The sequence below is a fragment of the Sarcophilus harrisii genome, chromosome 2 (genome assembly GCF_902635505.1).
Source record: "Sarcophilus harrisii chromosome 2, mSarHar1.11, whole genome shotgun sequence".
In the NCBI taxonomy this organism is placed as follows: Eukaryota; Metazoa; Chordata; class Mammalia; order Dasyuromorphia; family Dasyuridae; genus Sarcophilus; species Sarcophilus harrisii.
In genome coordinates this window covers 280,043,639-280,069,591 of record NC_045427.1, presented here as the reverse complement: position 1 = coordinate 280,069,591, position 25,953 = coordinate 280,043,639, and the positions used below count along the sequence as shown (strand labels likewise).

Here is a 25,953-nt window from a genome sequence, read left to right as displayed (position 1 = left end):
ATACCAATTGTTAACTGTTCAAAATAATTGTTTTCTTTGTAATCTAATGCATTGTTTCTTTATTTCATTTAAAAATATCATTCTAAGAAGAGGTCTGTTCATATCTGTCTGTTCCTGTTTTTTTTACCATTTATCAATTAGGGAATGATTTGTATTTTTATAAGTTTGACACAGTTCTTTATATATTTTAGAAATGAGATCTTTATCAGAAACACTGACTGTAAAGATGTTTTCCCGGCTTTGTACTTCCATTATAGTCTTCTTTCTGTTGGTTTTGTTTTTGCAAAAACTTTTTTATTTAATGTAATCTAAGTTGTCCATTTTGCCTTTCATAATGTTATCTAGTTCTTCTTCCCTTCTACAAAGATGAGATAAATAAATTATCTTTTACTTTCCTAATTTGTTTATGGTATGATCTTTATCCCTAAATCATGTGTCTATTATGGGTTGTGAGATGTAGGTCATTGCTGAGTTTCTGACATGTTCCAATTTTCTCAGTAATTTTTGTCAAATAGTGAGTTCTTATTTCAGAAGCTGGAGTTTAGGGGCCTATTAAATACTAGATTACTATAGGCCTTGAATATTGTATCATGCGTATCTCCTCTATTCCACTGATCTGCTACTGTACTTCTTAGCCAGTACCAAATAGTTTTGATGACTGCTGCTTTATAAAATAGTTTTAGGTCTGGTCCTGCTAGGCCACCATCCTTTGCATTTTTTCATTAATTGTGTTCTTCAATTATTTTTTCTGCTTCTAGTTCTTTTGGGAGTTTGACTGGTATGGCACTGAACAAGTAGATCAATTTAGGCATTTTTATTATATTAGCTTGGCCTAACCATGAGCAATTGATATTTTTCCAATTGTTTAGATGTGACAATTTGTGTGAGAAAAGTTTTGTAATTATGATCATATCATTCTTGGGTTTGTCTTGGCAGGTAGACACCTAAATATTTTTTGGTCTACAGAAATGTTAAATTTCTCTTTCTATCTCTTACTGATGGGCTTTTTCAGTAATTTAGAGAAATGTTGACAATTTGTATGGGTTGTAACTTTGCTAAAGCTGATTTAAGATTCATGGATGATTTTCTAGGATTTTCTATGTATATAATCCTATCACTTGCAAAGAATGATGATTTTATTTCCACGTTGCCTATTCTAATTCCTTTAATTTCTTTTTCTTTTCTTAATGCTAAAGCCAACATTTCTAATTCAATGTGGAATAACAGTGGTAATAATGGGAATCTTTACTTCACCCCTGATTTATTGGGAATGCATTCAGGTAATTCCATTACAAATGATGTTTGCTGTCAGTTTTAGATAGATATTGCTTAATATTTTAAGGAAAACCCCCTTTATCCCTATTCTCTCTGGTATTTTAATAGGTATGGGTGATGTATTTTGACAAAATATTTTTCTGCATCTATAGATATTATCATGTGATTTCTTTTAGTGTTGTTATTGATGAGGGTGATGATGACAATAGTTTTCCTGATAATGAACCAGTCCTGAATTCCTAGTATATATCCCACTTGGTGGGATAGTGGATTATCCTGCTGATAAGTTGCTGTGATCTCCTTGCTAAAATTTTATTTAAAATTTTTGTATCTATATTCATTAGGAAGATTGTTCTGTACTTTTCTTTTTTTGGGGGGAGGAGGTGAAGCTCACCCTGATTTACATATCAGTACCATATTTTTGTCATAGAAAAAATTTGACAAGACTCCTTTTTCACCTATTTTTACATAGTATTAGAATTAATTGTTCTTTAAATGTTTGGTATAATTCACTTGTAAATCCATCTGACCTTAGAGAGTTTTTCTTAGAGAGTTCATTAATGGCTTGTTCAATTTCTTTTTCTAAAATGGGATTATTTAGGTAAGTTATTTTCTCTCCTATTAATTTGGGCAATTTATGTTTTTCTAGATATTTATGCATTTGTTAGATTGTCAGATTTACTACCAAGCTTTAATTTCTTTTTCATTAGTGGTAAGTTTTCCCCTTTCATTTTTAATGCTAGTAATTTGGGTTTTGTTCTTTGGTTTTCTAATCAAATTAACCAAAGTTTTATCTATCTCTTTTATTGATTTTTTCATAAAAACAACTCTTCATTTTGTTTATTAGTTCAATACTTTTCTTAGTTTCATTTTATTAATTTTTTCTTGTAAATTGTTCTTTTGTTCTCTGCACCCCAGATACACACACACATGTCTTTCCTATTCTTCCTGACTTTTTTGAAAATCTGCAAAATCACTGAATGTCCATTTTTTCATTCCAAATTATAGATAATTTTGCTAGATGTGATATTTTTGGCCGCAGGCTTACTTCTTTTCCCTATCTGTACATATGATTCCAGGACTTGAAGTCTTCGGTTGTAGCTATTATCTTGTACAATTCTGATTGTAGTATTCAACATACCTGAATTGTTTTTTTTTTTATTCTCTTTAATCTGGAGGTTTAAAAATTTGGGGAAAATATTCCTATGTTTTTTCCACAAAGTGTCTCGTTGATGTGATCAGTGGATATTTTCTTTTTCTACTTTTCCCTCATGTTCTATCACTCCAGGACAACTTTCTAGGATTATTTCATGCATTATTGTGTCAAAGTTTCATTTTGGGTCACAAATTTCCGACAGTCCAGTTTATTCTCATATTTTCCATTTTTGATATGTTCCCTAGATCTGTCACTTTTCAGAAAGGGACCTGTATGTGCAAGAATTTTTGTGGCAGTGGATGCCCATAAAATGGAGATTGGCTGAATAAATTGTGGTATATGAATATTATGGAATATTATTGTTCATTAAGAAATGACCAACAGGATGATTTCAGAAAGGCCTGGAGATACTTACATGAATTGATGCTGAGTGAAATGAGCAGGACCAAAAGATCATTATTTACTTCAACAACAATACTATATGATGATCAATTCTGATGGACGTGGCCCACTTCAACAATGAGATGAACCAAATCAGTTCCAATAGAGCAGTAATGAATTGAACCAGCTTCACCCAGGGAAAGAACTCTGGAAGATGACTATGAACCACTACATAGAATTCCCAATCCCTCTATTTTTATCCACTTGTATATTTTATTTCCTTCACAGGCTAATTGTATGCTATTTCAAAGTCCGACTCTTTTTATACAGCAAAATAACTGTGTTGGACATGTATACATATATTGTATTTAACTTATACTTTAACATCTTTAACATGTATTGGTCAATCTGCCATCTGGAGAAAGGGGGGGAGGAGGGAAAAAAATTGGAACAAAAGGATTTTCAACTGTCAATGCTGAAAAATTACCTATGCATATATTTGTAAATAAAAAGCTATATTAAAAAAAAGATCTGTCACTTTTACTATAAGATGTTTCACATTCTGTTCTACTTTTTCATTTTTTATACTCTGTTTTGTTATTTCTTGGTCTCTCATAGCTTTTCTGGCTTTTCCTTGCCTGATTCTAATTTTCAAAGAATTATTTGCATCTCTGAGACTCTGTACCTCTTTTTTCTAATTGGTTTACTTTTTTCATAATCGTTTTTGTTTTTCTTGGAAGGTTTAAATATTTTTCTTTAGGTTTTCTCAATGTCTCTTATTTGATTTTTGAATTCTTTTTTTGAGGTCTTCTATAAATTCTCTCTGGGCTGGGAGCAATTTCATTGGGGTAGAAGCTTTTTTTTTCTTAAAATGTCCTTCTCTGAAGATGAGCCCTGGTCTTCACTGTTCAAATCATTTGTTTCAATGGTGGAATTCTTTCTTTTTTGCCAGTTCATTTTTTAAAATAAGAGGCAATACTGTAAGCACCTCTAATAGGGGGGTGGCAAATGGTGCCTCAAACTTCACTTTATCTCTCCAAAGACCCCAAACAAAGAGGTTCACTCTCTTGTAGATGCTCACAGCCAACAGTACTCCTGTCCCACTGCTTCTGCACTCACCTGGTGCTGGTTCCTTTTTACCTAGAGTCCCATCTCAGCAGCACAGCTGGGCCTGGGGCTCCCAATTATCCAACGTTCACTTTGTCTTCTCAGGCTGAAACTCCCACTTGACAAACAGTTGAGGAGGTGAAATTCCCTGTGGTTCTTGCAGAGGGTCCAGTAATACTCAGCTAGCCCAAAGAATCTCCACTTGATATTTCTGGGAGCTAGCCCAGAGTTTTGCACTTCAAACAGGTTAATCCTGGGCCAGGGTTTGTCTTCAGAGCTTTTTGGGTTATATCAGGAGAACCCCAGTTCTGCCCTAAGTCTTCTTGATTTTTCCACAGTCTATGTTTGCCCTGAGGCACAAATTTGTTGTATTTGTGGGCAAGTCAGAAAAACTTGAAATTTACCATCCTACTCGCCCAGCTTCCCAGAATCTTCTCCTAATGCAATACATCATACAGCTACAATGGGGCTGGACACTCCCAACAGTTCCAGGGTTGAAAAAGAGTTCTTGTGGTCAGGGCCTTGAAGGATCTCTGAAAACAACTGCACAAAATCCCTGAAGCATGGGACAGTGCCCTAGAACAGAGCCCTACTTTAACAAAGGGTTAAATGCTGAGTGATAGCTTACAAAAATGAGCAAACAAAATAATTTCTGAACATAGAAAGTTATCATGGTGACAACGAAGAACAAAACACCTACTCAGAAGATGATAACAAAGTCAAAGCTCTTATATTCTAGGCCTTCAAGAAAAATAAGAATTAGATTCAGGGCGTGGAAGTACTCAAGAAATTAAGAAAATCAAGTGAAAAAAGCAGAGGAAAAATTAGGAAAAGAATTGAAAGTGGTGCACAAAAGGAAATACAAAGAACAAATGAGAAGATGCCTTAAAAAGCAAATTTGGCTTTGCCAAAGGAGTTACAAAAACTCACTCAGAAAAATATTCTTTAAAAACTAAAATTGAGAAAACGAAAGCTATTGACTTTATGAGAAAACAAGATATAATACACCAAAACAAAAAAGAATAGAAAAAATGTGAAATATCTTCTTGGAAAAACAACTGACCCGGAAAATAGATCCAAGTGAGATCATTTTAAAATTATTGGTTTATCTGAAACATATGATCAAAAAAACAGCCTGGACATCATCTATGAAGAAATTATCAAGGAAAATTATCCTGACATTCAAGAAACAGAAGATAAAATAGAAATTTAAAGAATCTACTATTTACCTCCTGAAACAAATCACAAAATGAAAATGGCCAGGAATATTATAGCTAAATTCTAGAACTGCCACATCAAGGAGCAAATGTTGGAAGCATTCTGAAAGGAACAATTCAAATATAGTAGAGTCACAGACAGGATAAATCAATATTTAGCAGCTTTTATATTAAAGGACTCAGAAGTCTTGGAATATTATATTTCAGGGAACAATCAAGCTAGGATTGCCACTAAGAATCATCAACAAAACTGAATATAAGCTTTAAGAGGAAAAGCTGGATATTCAATGAAATAGAGCATTTTCAAACATTCATGATGAAAAGACCAGAATTGAATGAAAATTTTGATTTTTAAATGCAGGATTAAGGAGAAGCATAAGGAAGTAATCAGGAAAATGATATCATAAAAGACTTAATAAGATTTTCCTGTTTACATTCCTACATTGGTTGTTGTTTGTCCTTCATTATCAAAGAGGCCTAGGACATCAGGAAGGTTATACAATGACATACAAGTGATTTGGATTTAGGAAAAGGAGAGCTATGCAAGGTCATCTGCCTCTTTTTACCCTCCAGAGCAATGTGGGTTCAGTTGCAAGATATAGATCAAGACAACTGGACATGGCCCTGGATGAAATGACAGAACTTGGCCTTTTTTAAGCTAAGGTCTTCAAAAGGTCTCAGTATGACTGACTGCACCCATTCAGTGATTAAGTCTAGGTAGCAATTGAGGCAAGAATCTCCTCTTTAGCTTAGTCCAAAAAACCTAAATAAATAAATTAGTGAATGAAGGAATCTGGGAGGGGAAGACCTTCATGGTTTATGGTCAAAGCAGAAATTACTTGTACTTAGATTCAATCTGAGTGAATGACTTATAATGACCAAATGGAGCTTGGCCTAGGATCTATTGTTGGCCAATTAATATCATATTGGTTTTTGTTTAAAGGTGGTCTTTAAGAAAGAAACCTAGCCTGTAAACCCCAAGATACCTTGGAAAGATCCAGAGGTACAAAAAAAAACAGAAATGTTTTTAAGACCATCTATAGGTAATACTGTGGACAGAGGGAAAGAAGCAGGAATGAAGAAATGAAGAGGAAAAAAAAAGAGAAGGAAGGAAGGAAGGAAGGAAGGAAGGAAGGAAGGAAGGAAAGAAGGAAGAAAAGTGGGAGGGAAAAGGATAGAAAGAAGAAGGAAAGGGAAGGGGGAAAGAAGGAAAGGAGGAAAGAGACAGGGAGGAAGGAAAGAGGAAGAAAGGGAGGACAGAGGGAGGGAAGAAGGGAAGAGTCTTCCTACTGAACAATTCCAGGCCAGCTTTACTCAAACAGGTTCTTGTTTGTCCTTTGTTCTCAAAGAAGACCAGGACATCAGGGAGGCAAAGTCATATCAGGCAAGTGAATTGGATTTAAGTGAAGGCTGCTGTGCAAGGTCACTTGTGTCATCTTCCCCTCCAGAGCCATTTGGGTCCAGAGGAAACATATAGGTCAAGATGACTAGACATGACTATGGATGAAATGGGAAAAAATGACCTTTTTAAGCTAACGTCTTCAAACTTTCTTATTATGGCAGTTTGAAGGAGTATATACAGACAGAAGGCACAAGTGTGAGTTGAATATGAAGGGATATTTTTTTAAATGATGAGATTAAAAGGAAAGAGAGGAATCTACTGGGAGAAAGGGAAAGGGAGCAGTGTAATGGTGTAAAGTTTTAAAAGGTACAAATTATTAAATTCATGTAGAAAAGAAATTATAATGGGTCAGAACCCTGGAGAAGTGTACTTGAAACGAGGATTCTTACAACAAGGTATTAACTCAATGGAATTGATAATACAATGGTTATCTAGTTTTACATGTACTTAGTACTTAATATAGTTCTACAAGATTGACACCTATTCTAAAGATTCACACTTACAATGATGTGATTATAATAGAGTATATAAGAGCCAACAAGGACTGTATTGAATGCATACTGTCCTTTGTGTTACGTATAATTTCGGACAGTATATATGCTGTCCTTTATATTATGTATAATTTCTTAATCTGAAAATTGTCTGTTCATATCCTTTGATCGTTTATCAATTGGAGAATGGCTTGAACTATTATAAATCGGAATCTGAGTCAATTCTCTATATATTTTAGAAATGAGGCCTTTATCAGATCCTTTGGATATAAAACTGTTTTGTGGGGAAAACTTTTAATGCTTTCATGCTGCATGTAATTAGGTTATGTAGTTTTGGAAGAATGACAGGAAGGTACTGGGCTCTCTAAATACTGAACTCTCTCTTGCATCTAGATGTATAGCATATTGAACTTGGAAGAAGTTCTAATACTGAAAAACTATCTTTTCTTAATTTTGTGTACATTTTAAAGTTTCTATAGCCTTTTATTAATATTATTTCATTTGGTTCTCACAACAACCTTGGGGGTAGACATTAGTTTTATTGCCAATTTACAATTGAGGAAACTGAGGCAGACAGAGGTGAAATGACTTGCACCCAGTAAATAAGTACCTAAGAACACTTGAACTCAGTTCTCTCCTGGCTCTGGGTACATTGTTTGATCCATTGTACTATCAAATAGTCAAATCTTTATTCTGATGATAACAACAAATAATAATTTTCATGATTTAAGTAATGTGATTCACTTCTATTCCTCTATTTATACAATGTTTAAAGTAGAAAATTTTTATTAAACAAATGAACTGTCCTGCCTGAATACCTCTCCCAATTTGGAAGACTGAAAATCAGGGAAATAGACTTTATGTTGGGGTTGGTTTTTGCCATAGGATTTGTGCTACAAAGGGCAAACACTCTGACCTTTATTAAATATTGTCATCTAATACGATTAAACTTTTGTTTAACCTGATCACTGAGGCAATGAATGAATGATGAAATTATATTGTGTTGCAAAGACATAAAACTGTTCTCTTCATTTGGGTAATAGCTGTATAAATTGTATTATATGACTGTTGTGGTATATTGTCCTGTAAGAAACAACAAATGTGCAGAATTTGGAGAAACATGGGAAAACTTGTAAAGTGATATAAAGAGAACCAAGCAGAAGCAAGAAAATTCAGTGTTCAATAATTACAATAACATGAATGAAAATCATCCTCAAAAGTGAACAAATTTAGTACTATTGAATAAAATATGTAACACATCTCTCTAGTATGGAGAGAGAAAGATGCATACAGAACAACACAATTTCAGTCATTTTTACACACATCTTTTTCTTTTGTTCATAGAGAGGATTTGGTGAGCAGATAATATATTAGGAAAAAACTGTTATTTTTTTTAAGCAGTAAGAAAAAATAAGTGTGTGTGTGTGTGTGTGTGTGTGTGTGTGTGGAGGGAATCTTTAGGAATATCTGTTAGAAGCAACCTCATGGTGCAGTAGATAGAATCCTTGGTCTGAATTTAGGACATCTGGAGTTCAAATCTAGCTTCAGATACTTAATAGTTGGGTCATCATAAGCAAATCCCTTACCCTCTACCCATCAAACTTTCCTCATACTTTAACTGGAGAGAATGATGGCAATGACAAAAGCCTCTGAGCATTACACTAAGGATCAATTTAAATAATTTATCTAAACGGTTAAGCATAATGAATGCTTGGCACATGATAAGTACTTACTAAATAATTATTTCCCTTCTTTTCCTTTATTTGTTTTTGCTTTAGCTTTTCTTTCCTTACCTTGGCTTGGGTTGGCTTCCCTTTTTCTCCCCATCTCTTCCCTGCACTTCAATCCTTTATCTTTACTTCCCCTTCCTTCTCTTACCTTCCCCTCTCTAGTTTTTCCTTTCCTTTTCTTTCCTTCCTCATATATGAGTAAGTGTCACATGAATAAAATAGTATGATTAAATATTGCTGTTAAATAAAGAATCCTGGTAGTAGCAGTGAGGGCTGAAGGGGTCAGGGCTTACTGACCAACATGTACCTAGGAACTTGACTGTTTGACAAGACCTAGTCAAAAATGGCAGGATTTCTTTTGTTGATCAAAAGATCAACTTTCACCAAGTCTCCATCCCTATGTCTAAATTTTTCCTAACAAAGTAACAAGATGTGTTACTATGAAGGTCTCTTTATCACCTAATGTAATAAAAGTGACTTGGATTATATGATTTCTAATATTCTTCAAGACATATTGCTTTATACCTAATAAGAACTGATAACTATAATATAAACATTTCTGCTGCTAATAGACTCAGAGATGATGAAAAAGGAAGAGGAAAAAAGAATGGCTACAACTGCAAATTAACATTCAGATTTATTGGCATGTGGTCCTTTTTATTTCCAAACATCCTCTTGACTTTAGACTCTACATCCAGAAACCACTTCTGGTTATCAGAGAGAATGATTCTGTCTTGGAAACAGAATCTCACTTGATGCTTAGTATTCGTGAGCCTTCATTGTTTTCTTGATCCATCATAAGAAGCTGAAGATCCGAGTAAAGACATGAAGATTTCTCTCATCTTTAAATCCATAGGAGACAATGCCCTGGACCACTCTATCACACACTACAGGACCTCCTGAGTCCCCCTAAAAGACACAGAAATTAAAGTTAGGCAGGGACACTCCTTCCAAACTCACTAATTCTTCCCTCATTTAAATGAGAACCAAACTACTGAGGGACCCCAACCAGATGTGAAAAGACCTGAAACAAATCATGGGTTTCCAAGTCCTTGTGGATTCTAGTTGCCCCTTTTAATTTGTTAGGAATTCGTTCATCGCTCACACTCTTCCCAAAAGTTATTTCACATTATATTACTCTGAGAAAACCTCACATTTCCCCAAATGTGTACATTTGTGCAACTATGTTTTCAGGGGAAACAAGGGTAACTCAACAACAATAATAAAAAAAATAGCATGATTTTAAGGTTTCAAAAACTCTTTATAAATATCTCATTTTATCTTCACAGTAAAACTGGGAGATAGAAGCTATTATCTTCATATTACAGAGGAAAAACTGAGCCTACCAGAAATTAAGTGTCTATCTCTATACCATATAGCTATTAAGTATCTAAGGCTGAATTTCTTCTTACTCCAGGTCCTGCACTCCATCAGCTACACCACCTTCTTCCCAATTACTTTTGGAATTTAGAATGTGAGGGAATTATCCCATTTTCCTTGGAAAACTTTTTCTATTTCACATTCTGAACTTTCCCAAAAATGTTCAAGTAATGATATTGAAGTACCTTAAAAGAAGCCTTTTTCTCCTTAAGATTTCCAGCACATAGCTGGGTAGCCCTGTTATAGTATCACGGGTAGTTGTCCTTGCATTCATTACCCTTTCTCACTTTTAACTCCACCTCCTGCAGTGTGTTTGGGAATTTCTCTGCATCGTCACATCCCCAGCCTGCCACAATGCAGCTTTTCCCAGGCCTCAGCCTGTCTTTCATCCTGGGTAAGGGCAAGAGATTCACAGTTCTGTTCAGCTTGCCCTTTTTCTCCAGCTGTCACAGGGAGGAAGGAGATTCCAGGTCTCAGCAGGCCCCTTCCCAATCCCACAGCCAGTCTCCCCACCTCCCAGACACTGGCACTAGGAACCCACTACAACCACAACTTCTTGGCTACTGAATAAAGAGATGAAGCAAATGTAAGAAGATAGAAAGGTAGAAAGGGGATCAGAGAGGCTTTCCTGTCTGGTGAGCCAGATTATGTATGTGCTAGAGGGGCTAGTACCTGAAGCAACATAATATCATTATTGTAGGTCTGGTTGTTATATTGAGGATGAGGAATAGCTCTGAGAACACCAATCTTCTGCTGGGTCTTTTCTGACTTCTTGATGTTATGTGCTCCCAGAATGATGCTGATGGAACTACAAAGAAGATTAAGGAAGTCACAGATGTGAAGTTCTTAGAGAATTTTCAGAGGACAGGCAGCCTAGTGACGTGGAAAGAGTGTGGTATCTGTACTCAAAGGATGCTAATGTTCATCCCAGTTCTACAACTTCTTGACTTTGGCCAAGACTATAAACTTCCCTGGTGTCAGGTTCTTCCTCTGTCAAATGAAGAGGTTGGACTAGATATCTCTAAAATCTCTTCTAATTCCATGGAGATGTTCTGTGACTTCATGACCCAGAGCCCCCAACCCTCAGACTGAGAGCTCACCTTGCAGCTGCTACCACCAAAGTAAAAAAGGTCCAGGCAGGAAAGGACTGAAATTGCATTACTTATGCCATTCCCCCAGAGGTACCTTTGTGCAGCTTTGTAGGCTCAGCGGTGTTCAGTCATAGAGGACCTGAGAAATATTTGGAAGTTGTCAAATTTTGGCTCTTATCTCATATGACTTGATGCTGATCCCAGAAGTCTTACAGAATAGAGCTGGAGGCAGACCTAGATCTGCTTTTACTAAGCAAGTCCTCCTTACTCTTTAACTTCCTGGTACTGAACTTAAAACCAGGGTTAATGAGTTACCTCTCTGAGCCATATATTTTTGATTAAAAAAAAAATAAAAACCAAATGCAAAGAAATGGCTCTAATGGGAAATAAATGCTCTGTGCTAGTCAGGCAGACATGTTGTGATACAGTAGATAGAGGGCTGGGCATGGAGGCAAGAAAACTCTAGTTCAAATTGAAGCTCCAGCATTTACTAGCTGTGTGCCCCTGCACAAGTCTGCCTCCTATTAATATTACCTCATGAGAATACTCAGCTATAAAATGGAGGTAATAATAGCATTTATTTCACACAGGATTGTTGTGAGGATCAAATGAGATAACACTGTTATATCCCAGAACATAGTTTGTACTAAGAAAAAACCTTATTCCCTTCTTTTCTCCACCTCTGCCATCCTGAGAGGGAAAGATTTCTTTAACAGTAGACTCTTCCTAGTCTTTAGGACACCCACCTATTCAGCCTGCATATAGAGCCAACTCTACTTGTAAGTGCTTCATGTCAGGGTTACAGGATGTTGAGAAATTGCCAGGTTAATCTCTGAAGAGCTCACAAGGTTCCTTCTTTGTGAAAGGATGGGAGTTTGGGATGAGGGTGGGTTCAGCACATACTTCTAGGATCTCTCTTGGACACTTTGCTGTCCCCATTCAAAGCCTGCAGGACTGTCAAAGGCAAAAGGTAGGGTCCCTGATCTGATGGCTTACCTTCCCCAGCAGTGAGCTGCTGTCAGCAAAAAGTCCTCTCGAACCAGGAATGCACCACATTTACTTTCTCTATTTTCCAAACTGAACTTCAGATATGCCATGTATGGTCGGGAATGGGGCTTTGCTTCCCGGACCCCAATGATCTCACCTAGAGAAGGAACTCCCTTGTGAGTCTTGAAGGTGGCACTATCCCTATATTCTGTGTTTCTCCAGGAAATTGGAACGAGATTGACAGATGATATGAGTTTTGGAGAAGGCTTAGAGAAAACAAATGGAAGGGAGAATGTCAAATTTCATGGGAGAATCCCAGCAATCCTGGATTCCTGAATCCTCTGATTGTTGAGAGTATATTCCCTCCCCAGTTCCCATCATTCTCCTCAAAAAAAAAAAAAAAAAAAAAAAAAGAAGAAGAAGAAGAAGATAATCCTTTGTCCAGAGCAATGTGGCCTCTAACACCTAAAGATTAAAATGATGTGCTGTCTAAGGCTCAAAAACCTTTGGAAAATCTCCTAATATTCCCTACTTTTTGTAAGGTGAATTCAGACATAATCCTGGGGATGGTCCAAGACCAATAGTCCTCAGACAACACTTTTGAAGGCAACCATCTGCAATCTGTCTGGAGGAATTAGGTATTTAGCAGAAGAAGGAGAGGATTTTGTAGCTGAAATCAAACTTTTTAGTATAGAAAATAGGAAAACTCACCAGCTCTAGCACCAGGAGATTGAAGCAAAATCACTAAGAGGGGAAACAGGAAATGCATCTTGCCACAGAGGGTATCCAAAGCAAATACTGCTTTTACCAGCATTTATAGGCTCTACAAAAGGAAGAATAGGAGATGTTCAAATGACCTCATAACCCTCCTAGTTAAAGCCATATGTATCTAAGCTGGGCCCCAGTGCTTAGTCACAAAGTCACACATTTAAAACGTGCAGAAATGATTGAAGAACCAAGATTTCAACCACAACCTGAATGAGTCACTGCTAATTACCTTTACCTTCATGATGCAGGGTGCCGGCAGAGGGAGACAGAGCAGAATCTGTACACTGGAAACCCTGGAAGCAACTTAGTGAATTGACAGCATAAAGAACCATAAGTAATCCAGAACTAACAAGTTTCTCAGCCATTTAATGCAATTCATCATCTCAGCTTTTTCTTTGGTTTCTTTACCAAAAGTAACCCTTCCACCTGTTATCTTTACTTTACTACCATTCTCATTTTCTCCTACATCATACACTATTCATCCTACACACTACCTTTTAAAAAATGTATTTATTAAATATTATTAGCCTATGTTCCCTATAGGTACTAGGATAGACACTGGGTATTACAAAGATTAAAAATTAATCAGTCCCTCCCACAAGGGAAATTAAATTCTGTCAGGCCCAGCTCCACTTGGAATTTGTTGTTGTTCAGACTTTTCAATTAGGTTGACTTTTCATGATGCCATTTTGAATTTTCTTGGCAAAGATATTGGAGTGATTTACTGTTTCCTTCTCTAAGTCATTTAAGAAAAGACAAAACTGAGTCAAAAAGGGTAAAATGACTTGTCCAGGACAAGTCCAGACAGCTATTGTCTGATACCAAATTTTTTTTTTATTATAGCTTTTTATTTACAAGTTACATGCATGGGATTTATGCATTTGTGCATAATTTATGCATATGCAAGCATTTACAATTGCCAAAACTTTTTTTCCAATTTTTCCCTTCCTTCCCCCCATTCCCTCCCCCAGATGGTAGGCTGACCAATACATGTTAAATATGGTAAAGTACAAATTAAATACAATATAAGTATACATGTCCAAATAGTTATTTTGCTATACAAAAAGAATCGGACTTTGAAATAGTGTACAATTAGCCTGTGAAGAAAAGCAAAAATGCAGGTGTACAAAAATAGAGGGAATGGGAATTCTGTGTAGTGGTTCATACTCATCTCCTAGAGTTCTTTCGCTGGGTGTAGCTGGTTCAGTTCATTACTGCTCTATTGGAACTGATTTGGTTTATCTCATTGCTGGAGATGGCCAGGTCCATCAGAATTGATCATCATATAGTATTGTTGTTGAAGTATATAATGATCTCCTGGCCCTGCTCATTTCAGTCAGCATCAGTTTCTGTAAGTCTCTCAGGCCTTTCTGAAATCATCCTGCTGTTTATTTCTTATGGAACAATAATATTCCATAATATTCATATACCACAATTTATTCAGCCATTCTCCAATTAATGAGCATCCATTCAGTTACCAGTTTCTGGCCACTACAAAGAGACTTGCCACAAACATTCTTGCACATACAGGTCCCTTTCCCTTCTTTAAGATCCCTTTGGGATATAAGCCCAGAAGAAACATTGCTGGCTCAAAGGTTATGCACAGTCTGATAACTTTTTGAGCATAGTCCCAAATTGCTCTCCAGAATGGCTGGATGTATTCACAACTGATATCAAATGTGAACTTGTAATGGGCTGAGGTTTGAGCTGATGCACTGAGGTCCCAAGTACATGAGGCTAGATAGTAATTGGGCTATACTTTATTAATATACATGATTGGATAAAGAATGGTCCCTGCCCACTCTCCGTGCAAGTCCTGATGTGTTGTATAGGAAATGACGATTTTGGTGGGTGGAGGCAGAGAGAGAGGGAGGAAGACAAGTGGGGAGAGATTGGGCTGGGTTCGAGACTCTGAGTTGCTGGTTGTGTGGCTGCTGGTCGAGCTAGCTTCTTGACTCAGCTGCACACATTGCTATCGCCCATTCTCTTCCACCTCCAATCCTTCTTCACTGAGAATAAAGACTGACGATTTTCCCCTAACCTGAATTCCTGTCTCGTGCTGATCTTAAAATACACGATCTTAACATGAACTCAAAAAGATGAGCTTGAATCCAGGTTGTCACTCTCCCAATTGAGTTTCGTAGCTATGAACAAGCATACTAATGCTATTACAAATTCTCTCTTTCTCTCTGACATAGTTTTTAAATTACACACACACTCACATATATCCCCATATTTACACACATATATAATACATAGTAAGAATTTTTCTTAATTTAAGCACAAGCACATATATCTGATATAAAAATGAATTAGATGACCAAAAAAAGGCTTAAGATTATAGTATTTAAATTCTATCCAGCTTTTCAATTTCTTTTTTTCTCAATAGTATTTTATTTTTTCAAATATGTGTAAAGATAGTTTTTATTTTTGTAAGACTTTTCTCTCAAGTTTTTCTCCTTCCCTCCCTTACTTTCCCCTCTTCAAGACAATAAGTAGTCTTGAATGATACCTCTTTTTCTTTCTGTAGAGAATGACTCCATGTCCCTCAGCTACTTCATTTATGCTGATGGACTTCTATTATAGTACAATAGAACAGGCAGCTGTGAAAGATTCTCATTTCCAAGTACTAAAGATTTCTTCAGAGGTGAAAAAGAAAATTACAATGGTGATAGAAACTGGAACTTTGATTGAAATGTTTGAGTTCATCCTACTCTTTTTATCCCCTTTAAAGGCCTGATGTCGGGGCTGGATGAATCAACATAACTGATGTACCATTGCTTCAGGGACAGGACATTAGACCTCTCCTAGCTTCAGTTTCCTCCTGTCTATAGGGTAGAGAATGAGAGCTCAGTGGATAGCATGCTAGTCTGAGAGTCAGGAAGACCTTCTCTCACAGGATAGTTGTTAAAGTCAAATAAAATAATTTATGTGGAAAGGTTTTATTAGATATAAGGATTATTATTCTCATAACGATCATTAAAAATCCATATTAAGCAAAGATAGAGATCCAGCCTATAGGTACATATGGCATTTCCAGAAGAGGCTCCAGGGAGTATCAGGCAAAGTACCTCAAATCTTGCATTTCTCTTTCTCAGACACTACTAAAGAAAATGAGGACTCCTCAAACTTTGAGGTATGTTCAAGTCTAGGGAAGCAGCAGCAAGAGACTTCAGTAAGAAGGATAAAAGACTATAAAACTGGAAAAAGATGGACTGGAAGAGACTGAATGACCCAGGCAAGTATAGAGGTGGTTTCTGAAAGTGTGAGTTTTTTTATTAGTCTATGAAGATCTGGCTTATCACAGAGTAAGTGAATATTGAAGTATGGGTATGTTAGACATTTCTTAGTTGTCTCCAAATGGTTGTACTTTCTTCCTGATGTCTTCATTATTTTAGGGGGGAAAGAAAAGGATCAGAATTTCTATAGAAGTTACTATGAGCCTACTATAAAAAGCAGTGTTTAAAGTACTTTAAAAATATGATCTAACTTGATACTTTACTTTCTAAATGCTTGAGGGCTTTAGGGACCACTGACCTCTTCCTCTTATAGCTCAGCATCATTAAATTCAAGTTCACAAATTTTTAAAATATTTGTGCCTATTAATAATTATTTCAAAACAATTTCTCTTTTATAATCCAATGCAGATTATTTCATTTAAAAATATTACTGTAAGAAGGGATCCATAGGCTTCATCAAACAAGCGTTATAATCAGAAAGATGAAGAATCCTAGTTCTTATAGTAAGCAGGATTCCACAGCGTAGCTGCTGGAAATGGAACCAAGGAATGGCCACACTAGAATTCACATGGTGAGTCTATGTTATGGGCCAGAACTTGAAACAAGGTACTAAGTGAGAATGAGAAGACAATGGTTAAATCTAGTTTAGCATTGATTTAATTGTACAACAGATAATGGTTTCCTAGTGATATAATGATTGGTTTGTACTCACTGTGGAGCATATAAGCAAGAAACTCTCAGGGCCAAAAAAGACAAGCGCACTAGAATCCCTCAGAGGTTGAGACAGATTCATTCCATCATCCACCTTTGTGGTGGCTGGAGACTGAAGGACAAACCTTTGGATTCAAAAAGATTCAGAGGGCAGAGAAGGAGGAAGGAGCTCAAGCTCTCGGAACCAAGGATATAGGCCTTTAAGAAAGTTAACCGGGCCCCAGGAAAGGAGACAAGACTTTGAAGGAGACAATAAAAAATTTGGACTTTAACATCTGGCTGTACTTGTGGTAATTACTGAACTGAAATGAAGGCTGCCTCCAGAAACCCTAAGAAATCCTCAATAGAGAGTATTACATTTTAGAGAGAACATTACAAGTCTACATAAGAACATTTATTGGAGGTGGGAGAGAAGATGATACTGAGGATTATAGACCAGTGGTTCTCAAAGCACCGTTTAGAGAATCCTGGGGATCTCTGAAATCCTTTTAGAGGGTCTATAACTTCAAAAATAGTTTTTATTTCCAGTATGGTAAATGCCTATAAATATAACCCCGATAAACAAAAACGCTTTGGAGAGATCCTCAATAATTTTTAATAGGATAAAGATATTGAAAACAAAAGTTTGAGAACCACTGCATTAGACCATATATAGTTATTTATCAAATAAATATATAGTGGATATTAGAAACAGAGTACTGAACTAAGGTTTGTAATAATGGTAGAAGCTGAGTAGTGTGCTAAATTACAAGAGGAAAGCAATGAAAAATAAGATCTTCCCTGCCCTCCAGAAACCGACAATTGCAATTAATGGAATACTGATACAACCACAAATTTAATCGCAAAATATGATCATAGCTAATATTTATATAGACATTTAAGGTTTGCAATGTGCTTTCCAAATATCTCATTTGATCCTCACAGCAACTTTGGGAAGTAGATGATATTATTATGGTCATTTTACAAGTGGGGAAACCTAAAGCACACAAATATGAAGTGAGACTATTTATTGCATCATCTATCTGCTTCTATATGTGATCAGAAACAATAAGTATTAATAAATGTTAAATTCACATAGAAAAGAAATAATTTCTGATTTGGAGGTGGGAATATCAGGACGGTTTGTCACTGCATCTAGTTAAATAATGTAATGGTATGATTAAGAAAGATACTGGGTTCTCTAAATCCTGAGTTCTCTCAAATCAAGATGTATAGTATGCTAGACATGGAAGCAGATCAAATCCTGCAAAACTCTCTTTTTTATAAGTGTGTGTGTGAGAGAGAGAATGTGTGTGTGTGTATTTTTAAAAGTCCATAACTCTTTACTAATATTACCTCATTTGGTTCTTGCAACAACTTTCAGGCGACATACTAATCATTTTACAGTTGAGGCAGAGAGAGGTGAAGTGACTTGCACATAGCCATATAGTGGTAAGTATCTAAGAAAACTTTGAATTCAGATCTATTCTGACTCCAGGTCTGATATTTGATCCTCTGTACTAGTAGTCCTTTATGTTCATGATAATAATAATTAATAATTCTCATGAGTTAAGTAATATGATTGACTTGTATTTCTCTGCCTCTACAATGTATAAAGTTAGAATATTTTATTAAGCAAATGAACTTTCTTGTTTGCCTAATTCTTGCAATCTGGAAGACTAAAAATTCAGGGAAACATGCTCCAATGTTGGCATTTGGTTTTGCCACGGGGTTTGTGATACAAAGGGCAAAAAAATTGATTTTACTAATACTGTCTTCAAATATGATTAAGTCTTTTGTTTAACCCAACCATTGAGCCAATGAATAAATTATGAATAACATTGTGTTTGGAAGGCATAAAACTGAGGAACTGTTTTCATTTGAGGAATATACAAACTGTGATATATGAATGTCCTGGATTGCTGTCTTGTAAGAAAAACCAAATATGAAGAATTTGGAGAAACTAGGGAAATCTTGTAAGGTCATATAAAGACAGCCAAGCAGAAGCAGGAAAATGCTATGAACAATGACAATAATCAGAAAAATTAAAATCATAGTCAAAAGTTGTTGCAATCAGATTAATTGAAGTGAACCAATTTAGTCCTGTAAAATAAAAGTGCAACACATCTCTGTACATGGTAGAGGAGTGGGGGATACATGAAAAACAAAATAAAATTTCAGTCATTTTTTACACAAAACTCTTTCCTTTGCTCCTACAGAGGATATGGGGGCCAGGTAGAAAGAAATGATTGCTATGTTTTCTAAAGGATTAATAGAATTAGTAGGAGGAAAATCATTGGAAGTACTTGATAGAAGCAGCTTGATGGGGCAGTGGATAGAATTCTAAGCCTGGAGAAGATTTTAAATCTAGCTTCAAACACTTACTTGGATCAAACTAAGCAAATCACTTAATATCTGTCTGCCTCCGTTTCCTTATCTGTTAATTGGCATTCTGGATAGCAAGACAAGACCTGACTCTGAGTATTATTTTAAGGCTTAAATAAAATAATTTATGGAAAGGACTCAGCATAATGCCTGCTTAGCATATAGTAAGTACTTACTAAATGCTTATTTCTCTTCTTCCTTTCCTTTCTTTTCCCTTCCCTTCCTTTAACATCATTCCCTTAGCTTGGTTTTTCTTCCCTTCCCCTTTTTTTCCTTTCCGTTTGCTTTCCTGTACTTCCATCCTTCATCTTCATTTCCCTTTCTTTTTCTTCCCTTCTCCTTTTTAGTCTTCCCTTTTTTTTTCTTCCCTTCCTTTTCTTTCCCTTCCCTTCCTTGTATGTAAGAGGAACGTGAGTGATACTATGATTGAATGTTAGTCTTAAATAAAGTATCCTGGTAGTAGCTGTGAGGGGTAAAAGTATAGGGGACTGATAAATATGTACTTAGGTACTTGACTGTTAACAAGACCTAGCCAAAAATACGGCAGGACTTCTAGGTTGATCAAAAGATCAATTTTCACAAAGTCTCTATTCCTGTGTCTAAAGTTTTCCCTAATATTAATAACAATATGTGTTACTATGAACGTCTCTTTATCATCTAATGTAATTAAAGAGACTTGAATTTTATATTATTTTTAATTTTCTTCAGGCCATATTGCTTTATAACTAATATGAACATTTCTGTTAGTAATGTGTAATAGACCCAGAGATGATGAAAAATAAAGAAAAAAAAGAATGGCTACAACTGCAAATGAGCATTCAGGTTTATTGGGATATGGTCCCTCTTCTTTTCCACACAAGCTCTTGGCTTTAGGCTCTATATCCAGAGAGCACTTCTGGTTCTCAGAGATTATGAATCTTGATGCTTAGTACTCATGAGCATTCATTGTTTTCTTGATCCATGATAAGAAGCTGGAGATCCGAGTATAGACATGAGGATTTCTCCCATCTGGGTTTCCATAGGAGACAATGCCCTGGGCCACTTTATCACACACTAGAGGACCTCCAGAATCCCCCTAAAGGACACAGAAGATTGACAGTTAAGCAGAACCACTCCTTCCAAAACCATTAATTATTTATTTTTCTAAAGGAGAACCAAGGTATTGTGGGGCCCCAAACAGGTGTGGAGAGTCTTGGAACAAACCATGGATTTTCAAGTTCTTATGGATTCTAGTTCCCCTTTTAATTTATTAAGAAGCCATTCATCTCTCACACTCTTCCCAATAGTTACTTCACATTAAATTGCACTGAGAAAACCTTACATTTACCCAAATGTGTACATTTATACAATCATCATTTAAAGGAGGAACAAGCATAATTCAACCACAAAAATAAGAAAAATAACAATATCAGGATTTTAAGGTTTCAAAAGTCCTTTACAAATATCTCATTTTATCTTCACAATGATCCCCAGACACAGGAAAAATTGTTATCCTAATATTACAGAGGAGAAAACTGTGGCTAGGAGAGATTCAATGACTTTCTCTGTGTGGTATAGCTATTAAGTGTCTGAGGCTGAATTTCTTCTCACTCCAAGGCCTGCACTTCCTCAGCTACACCATGTTCTTCCTAATTACTTTTGCAAACTGCAATATAAAGAAATCATCTCATTTCCTTTGAAAAACTCTTTCTACTTAATATTGTGACCTTTCTGAAATATGTTCAAATAAGTTTTTTTATTTTAAATAGTATTTTATTTTTCCCCCAGTAACATGTCAAGAAAATCTTTAGCATTCATTTTTACAAGCTTTTGAGATCCAAATGTTTTCCCTTCTTTCCTTCCCTCCTCTCTTCCAAATATAATAGGCAGTTTGACATAGTCTATACATGTGCTATTATGTAAAACATATTTCCATCTTGGTCACAATTGTAAAAGAAGAAACAGATCAAAAGAAAAACAAAGAAACTATGAGAAAGAATAAAATGAGTGAAAAAATACTTTGATCTAGTCTTCGAGTTCATAAGTTCTTTATCCAGATAAAGATTGTCGTTTATACTTGTTTTGGATCATTGTATTGCTGAGAAGAGCTAACTCATTCACAGTTGATTATCACACAAATTTTTTTCATACTATGTAAAATGTTTTCCTGGTTCTTCACATTTTTTTGCATCAGTTTGTCCAAGCGTTCCAGGTTTTTCTGAATCTACCTGTTTATCATCAATCAGTTTTTAAACAAATAATGAAATTGAATTACCTGAAAAGAAGCCTTTAATTCCTTAGGATCTCCAGCGCATATCTGGGTAGAACTGTTGTAGCGTTTGAAGTATTTGCACTCATCATCTTTTCTCACTGTTAAATCCACCTCCTGCAGTGTGTTTGGGAATTCCTTTGCAAGGTTAAGCCCCCAGCCTGCCACAGTGCATCTTTCCCCAGGCCTCAGCCTGTCATTATTCCACGGCAAGTCTAAGACCTTCACAGCTCCATTCAGCTCAGCCTTCTTCTCCAGCTGTCACAGGGAGGAAGGAGATTCCAGGTCTCAGCAGCCCCCTCCCCAAACGAACACCCACAGAACCAGTCTCCATACCTCCCAGATACCCGGTGCTAGTAACCCACTAGAACCACAACTTCTCAGCTACTGAATAAAGAGATGAAGCAGACACTGAATAAAGAAATGAGAAGAGAGAACAGTAGAAAGGGGATCAGAGAGGCTTTCCTTTCTCGTGAGCCAGAGTCATGTATGTGCTGGAGGGGCTAGTACCTGAAGCAACATAATATCATTCTCGAAAGTCTGATAGTTGTATTGTGGGTGGGGAATAGCTCTGAGCACACCAATCTTCTGCTGGGTCTTTTCTGGCTTCTTGATGTTATGAGCTCCCAGAATGACGCTTATGGAACTACAAAGAGGATAATGGAAATCACATAAATCCCTGTAGCATTCTCAGAGAGACAGGCAACATAGTAATGTGAAAAGAGAGTTATATTTACACTTTAAAGGATGCTAATATACATCCCAATTCTACACCTTCCTGACTTTGGCCAAGTCAATAAACTTCCCTAGGTGTCAGATTCTTCCTCTGCAAATGAAGAGGTTGGACTAGTTAGACTCTAAGGTCCCTTCCAGTTCTATGGAAATGATCTATGATCCCATAACCCCTGAGCCCCTAGACTCAAATAGAGCAACTGCCACCACCAAAGTAAAAGAGGTCTAACCAGAAAGAACTGAAATTGCATTACTTAATATCCTTTCCCATAGGAAATGCTCCCCTTCTGTTCAAATTTTTGAGACTCAGTGGTTTTCAGTCATGGAGACCCCAAAAAAGTTTTGAAACTGTCAAATTTTGACTGTTGCATCACAAGACTAGATGCTTTACCCAGAAGCCTTATAGAGAAGAATTGGAGGCAAATCTACACATGCTTTACCAGCATGGTCCTCCTTACTCTCACTATCTCTTTTCTCCCCAATAAACTTCCTTGTATTGAGCCTAAATCAAAGGTTTAATGAATTATCTCTCTGGAGCATATTTTCAAAGAAAAGGTAAAATATTAATGCAAAGAGATCAACCTAATGAGAATATCATGTTCAATGGAAGGCTCATTGGGCAAGCGGCTTATGATATAATGGACAGAGTGCTGGACATTGAGTCAGGAAAACTCTGATTCTAATTGGACCTCTAACATTTACTAGCTATGTGATCCTGCACAAGTCTCCTAGGTTCAACTTTTAAAATTGAGAGAGTCACAGGATTATCTGCCTCACACAGGCCTATTGTGAGGATCAAATGAGATAATATCATAAAGTAATTAGCATAGTTCCTAGCACATAGTAGGTATTATATAAATACTTATTCCTTTCCTTTTTCTGCCTTTGCTACCTCCAGTAGGAGAGATTTCTTCAAGAGTAGGATCTTTCTTAATCTTTAGGACACCACACATAATATACCACCTAGTTTGCCTAGAGATAGAGTTTACTCTATCTATAAATGAGTCATGTCAGGGCTATAGGATATTGAGAAGTTTCCAGGTTAATCTCTGGAGAGCCTATGAGACTCTTTCTTTGTGAAGGGATGGGAGATTGAAATGGGGAGGCATGGCAGAAACATACCTTTAGGATCTCTCTTGGACACCATTGAAACCCTTCAGGGATGTCAAATGCAAAGGGTCCCTAATATGATGACTTACCTTCCCAAGCAGTGAGCTGCTGTCAGCAAAAAGTCCTCTCGAATCAGAAAAGCACCACAAACATATTCTTCATTTTGCTGTCTGTAATTCATATATGCCATATATGGATGGGAATGGGGCTTTGCCTCATGGCCCCCGATGATCTCACCTATAGAAATAATTCCCTTGTGAGTCTTAGAAAAATCACTATCTCTATTTTCCTATCTTTTCCAGGAAATTGAAAAAAGTTTTGACAGATGATCTGGAGCTTGGAAAATCCAAGCAATTGAGATCCTGGACTCCTGGATCCTCTGGTTGTTGTGAACATTATGTTCCCTCCCAGACACTACCTTTCTCCTCTTAAAAAAAAGAAGAGAACAATCCTTTGTCCAGTTTCAAACAACCAAAGATTGTTCCCTTCTTTTTGTGAGGTAAATTCAGTATGACTCTGGGCTTGTTCCAAGACCAATTCTCTTCAGGAAACAGTTTGAGACCAATGATCTACAGTAGATCTGGAAGAATTAGATACTTAGCAGAGGAAGGAGAGAGGATTTTAGTCAAAAAACTATTTGTGATGAGAAATAGGAGAACTTACCAGCCTTAGTACTTGGAGATTGAAGCAAAATCAGTAAGAGGGGAAAGAGGAAATGCATCTTGCCAGAGAGGGTATCTAAAGCAAGAGATGCCTTCACCCCCCAAATCCCCATAATTTATATCCTCTACAAGGGGAAGGAGAGGAGGTGCTCAAGTGACCTCATAGTCCTCTTGATTACATCCATATATGTCTAAAGTAGAGATCAATGCTCAGTCACAAAACCATTTAAATGATTCAAAAAATGATTGAAGGAACAAAATTTCAACCACAGCCTAAATGAGTCATTGCTAATCATCTTATAGGATATAGATTATCAGCACAGGGAGACAGGGCAGAGTCCTAATACTGGAAACACCTTGAAGCAGAAGGCTCTGTTTCACTCAGCTTAATGAAGTGACAGCATTTAACACAATATTATAACACAATTTATACCTGTTAGGTATAAATTACCTAATAGGTTTCTCAGACCTCTAATGTCATTCATAATCTCTTACTAACATTTTCATTTTCTCCAAGTCCTTTATCTATCCTAGACATTAACTTTTAAAAAATATTTATTAAATATCTATTAGCCTATTTCCCTCCAGATACTCTGCTAAACTCCAGGGGGAAATTAAACCTTCCTTTCCTCCTACGAATTTAAATTTTATCATCAATCCAGCTCTGCTTTCAATCTGTTGTTTTTGAATGTTTTGAGTCATGTCTAACTTTTTGTGATGCTATTTGGGGTTTTCTTGGCAAAGATACTGGAGCGCTTTGTCTTTCCTTCTCTAGATCATTTCATAAAAGGAGGAAACCAAAGCAAACAGGGTTAAGTGACTTGTCCAAGGTCCTATAGCTAATGTCTAAAGCTAGATTTGAATGTAAGAAGATGAGACAGTCTTCCTGACTCTATCCACTGAGACACCAAGCTGCTCTTTTACTTTGCAATCTATTCTCCATTTAAGATTGAAGAATCCTGTGGTATATTTCTGACAGTACCACTGAGGATTCGGACTTTACTATTTTATTATTGCGTTTTGTCCATTTTTCCCCATTAGATCAGCATTTTAAAAAAATAATGTATTTCTCTCACCACCTTTCCTCCACTGAGTAAATTTCAAAGACTCTTCATATGTAGCTACATTGTCCGGGGGAAAAAAATTCCACTGTAGCCATACTTGAAAGAGTATGTCTCTTTCTGCATTTTAAATTCATCCCCTCTCTGTCAGAAAGTAAGTGGCATATTTCATCTTTATTCTTTTGTTGGCTTATCATGTTGATCAACATGCTTGAGTTTTTCAGTGTTATTTTTCTCTATAATATTATTATCATTGTATAAATTGTACTCCCATTTCTGCTCATGTTACTGTGCATCAGTTCATGAAGGCTTTCTCAGGTTCCCTTGAAATTGTCCATTTTACTGTTTTAGGTCCAATAATATTCTATAACATTTATATAACAGTTTGTTTAACCATTTCCCCCAATAAGAGGGCGCTTCCTTATTTCTTTTGTTTGCCATATAGTTCTTTTTCTCTTTTTTGATTTCTTTGAAGCCCAATCCTACTAAGACCCTTAGATCTCTTTCATCTTCTGCTTTCCTTCTCTACTGGTGTTCTGCATGCAACAAACATGCTGAAATTATTTATAGAAATAATATGAAAATAAAGAAAATTTCTCCCCAAATATTTTTGCCTCATTTTCTCATCTTATTTCTAATCTTTCCTTCATTGTATAACTTTAAAATAATTTACATTTCCAATTTCTCCTTCCTTACTAACTTATTTCTTCCACCTTTGTTATCTGGCTTCCATCCTCACCATACCTCACTACTCACTCCAAATTCATCAGTAACTGCTTAGTTGTCAAACCCAATCACCTATTCTCAGTCTTCATTCTCTTGATTTCCAGAGCACTTTATT

The 25,953-nt window shown here is 36.3% G+C and overlaps 1 protein-coding gene and 1 pseudogene across 1 annotated transcript; both read right to left on the bottom strand.

Annotated features, from left to right (window-relative positions):
* Positions 1 to 9,389: 9,389 nt before the first annotated feature.
* Positions 9,390 to 13,062, bottom strand: LOC116421563 (annotated as a pseudogene).
* Positions 13,063 to 20,117: 7,055 nt separating this feature from the next.
* On the bottom strand, positions 20,118 to 24,119 carry LOC100913913 (granzyme B(G,H)-like). Its single transcript, XM_031949509.1, has 5 exons — positions 24,053 to 24,119; positions 23,479 to 23,626; positions 22,058 to 22,193; positions 21,554 to 21,805; positions 20,118 to 20,374 (listed from the first exon to the last, which is right to left on the bottom strand). Exons 1-5 carry the CDS (start codon positions 24,108 to 24,110, stop codon positions 20,225 to 20,227), a joined length of 744 nt encoding a protein of 247 aa, XP_031805369.1. The 5' UTR covers positions 24,111 to 24,119; the 3' UTR covers positions 20,118 to 20,224.
* Between the last annotated feature and the right edge of the window lie 1,834 nt (positions 24,120 to 25,953).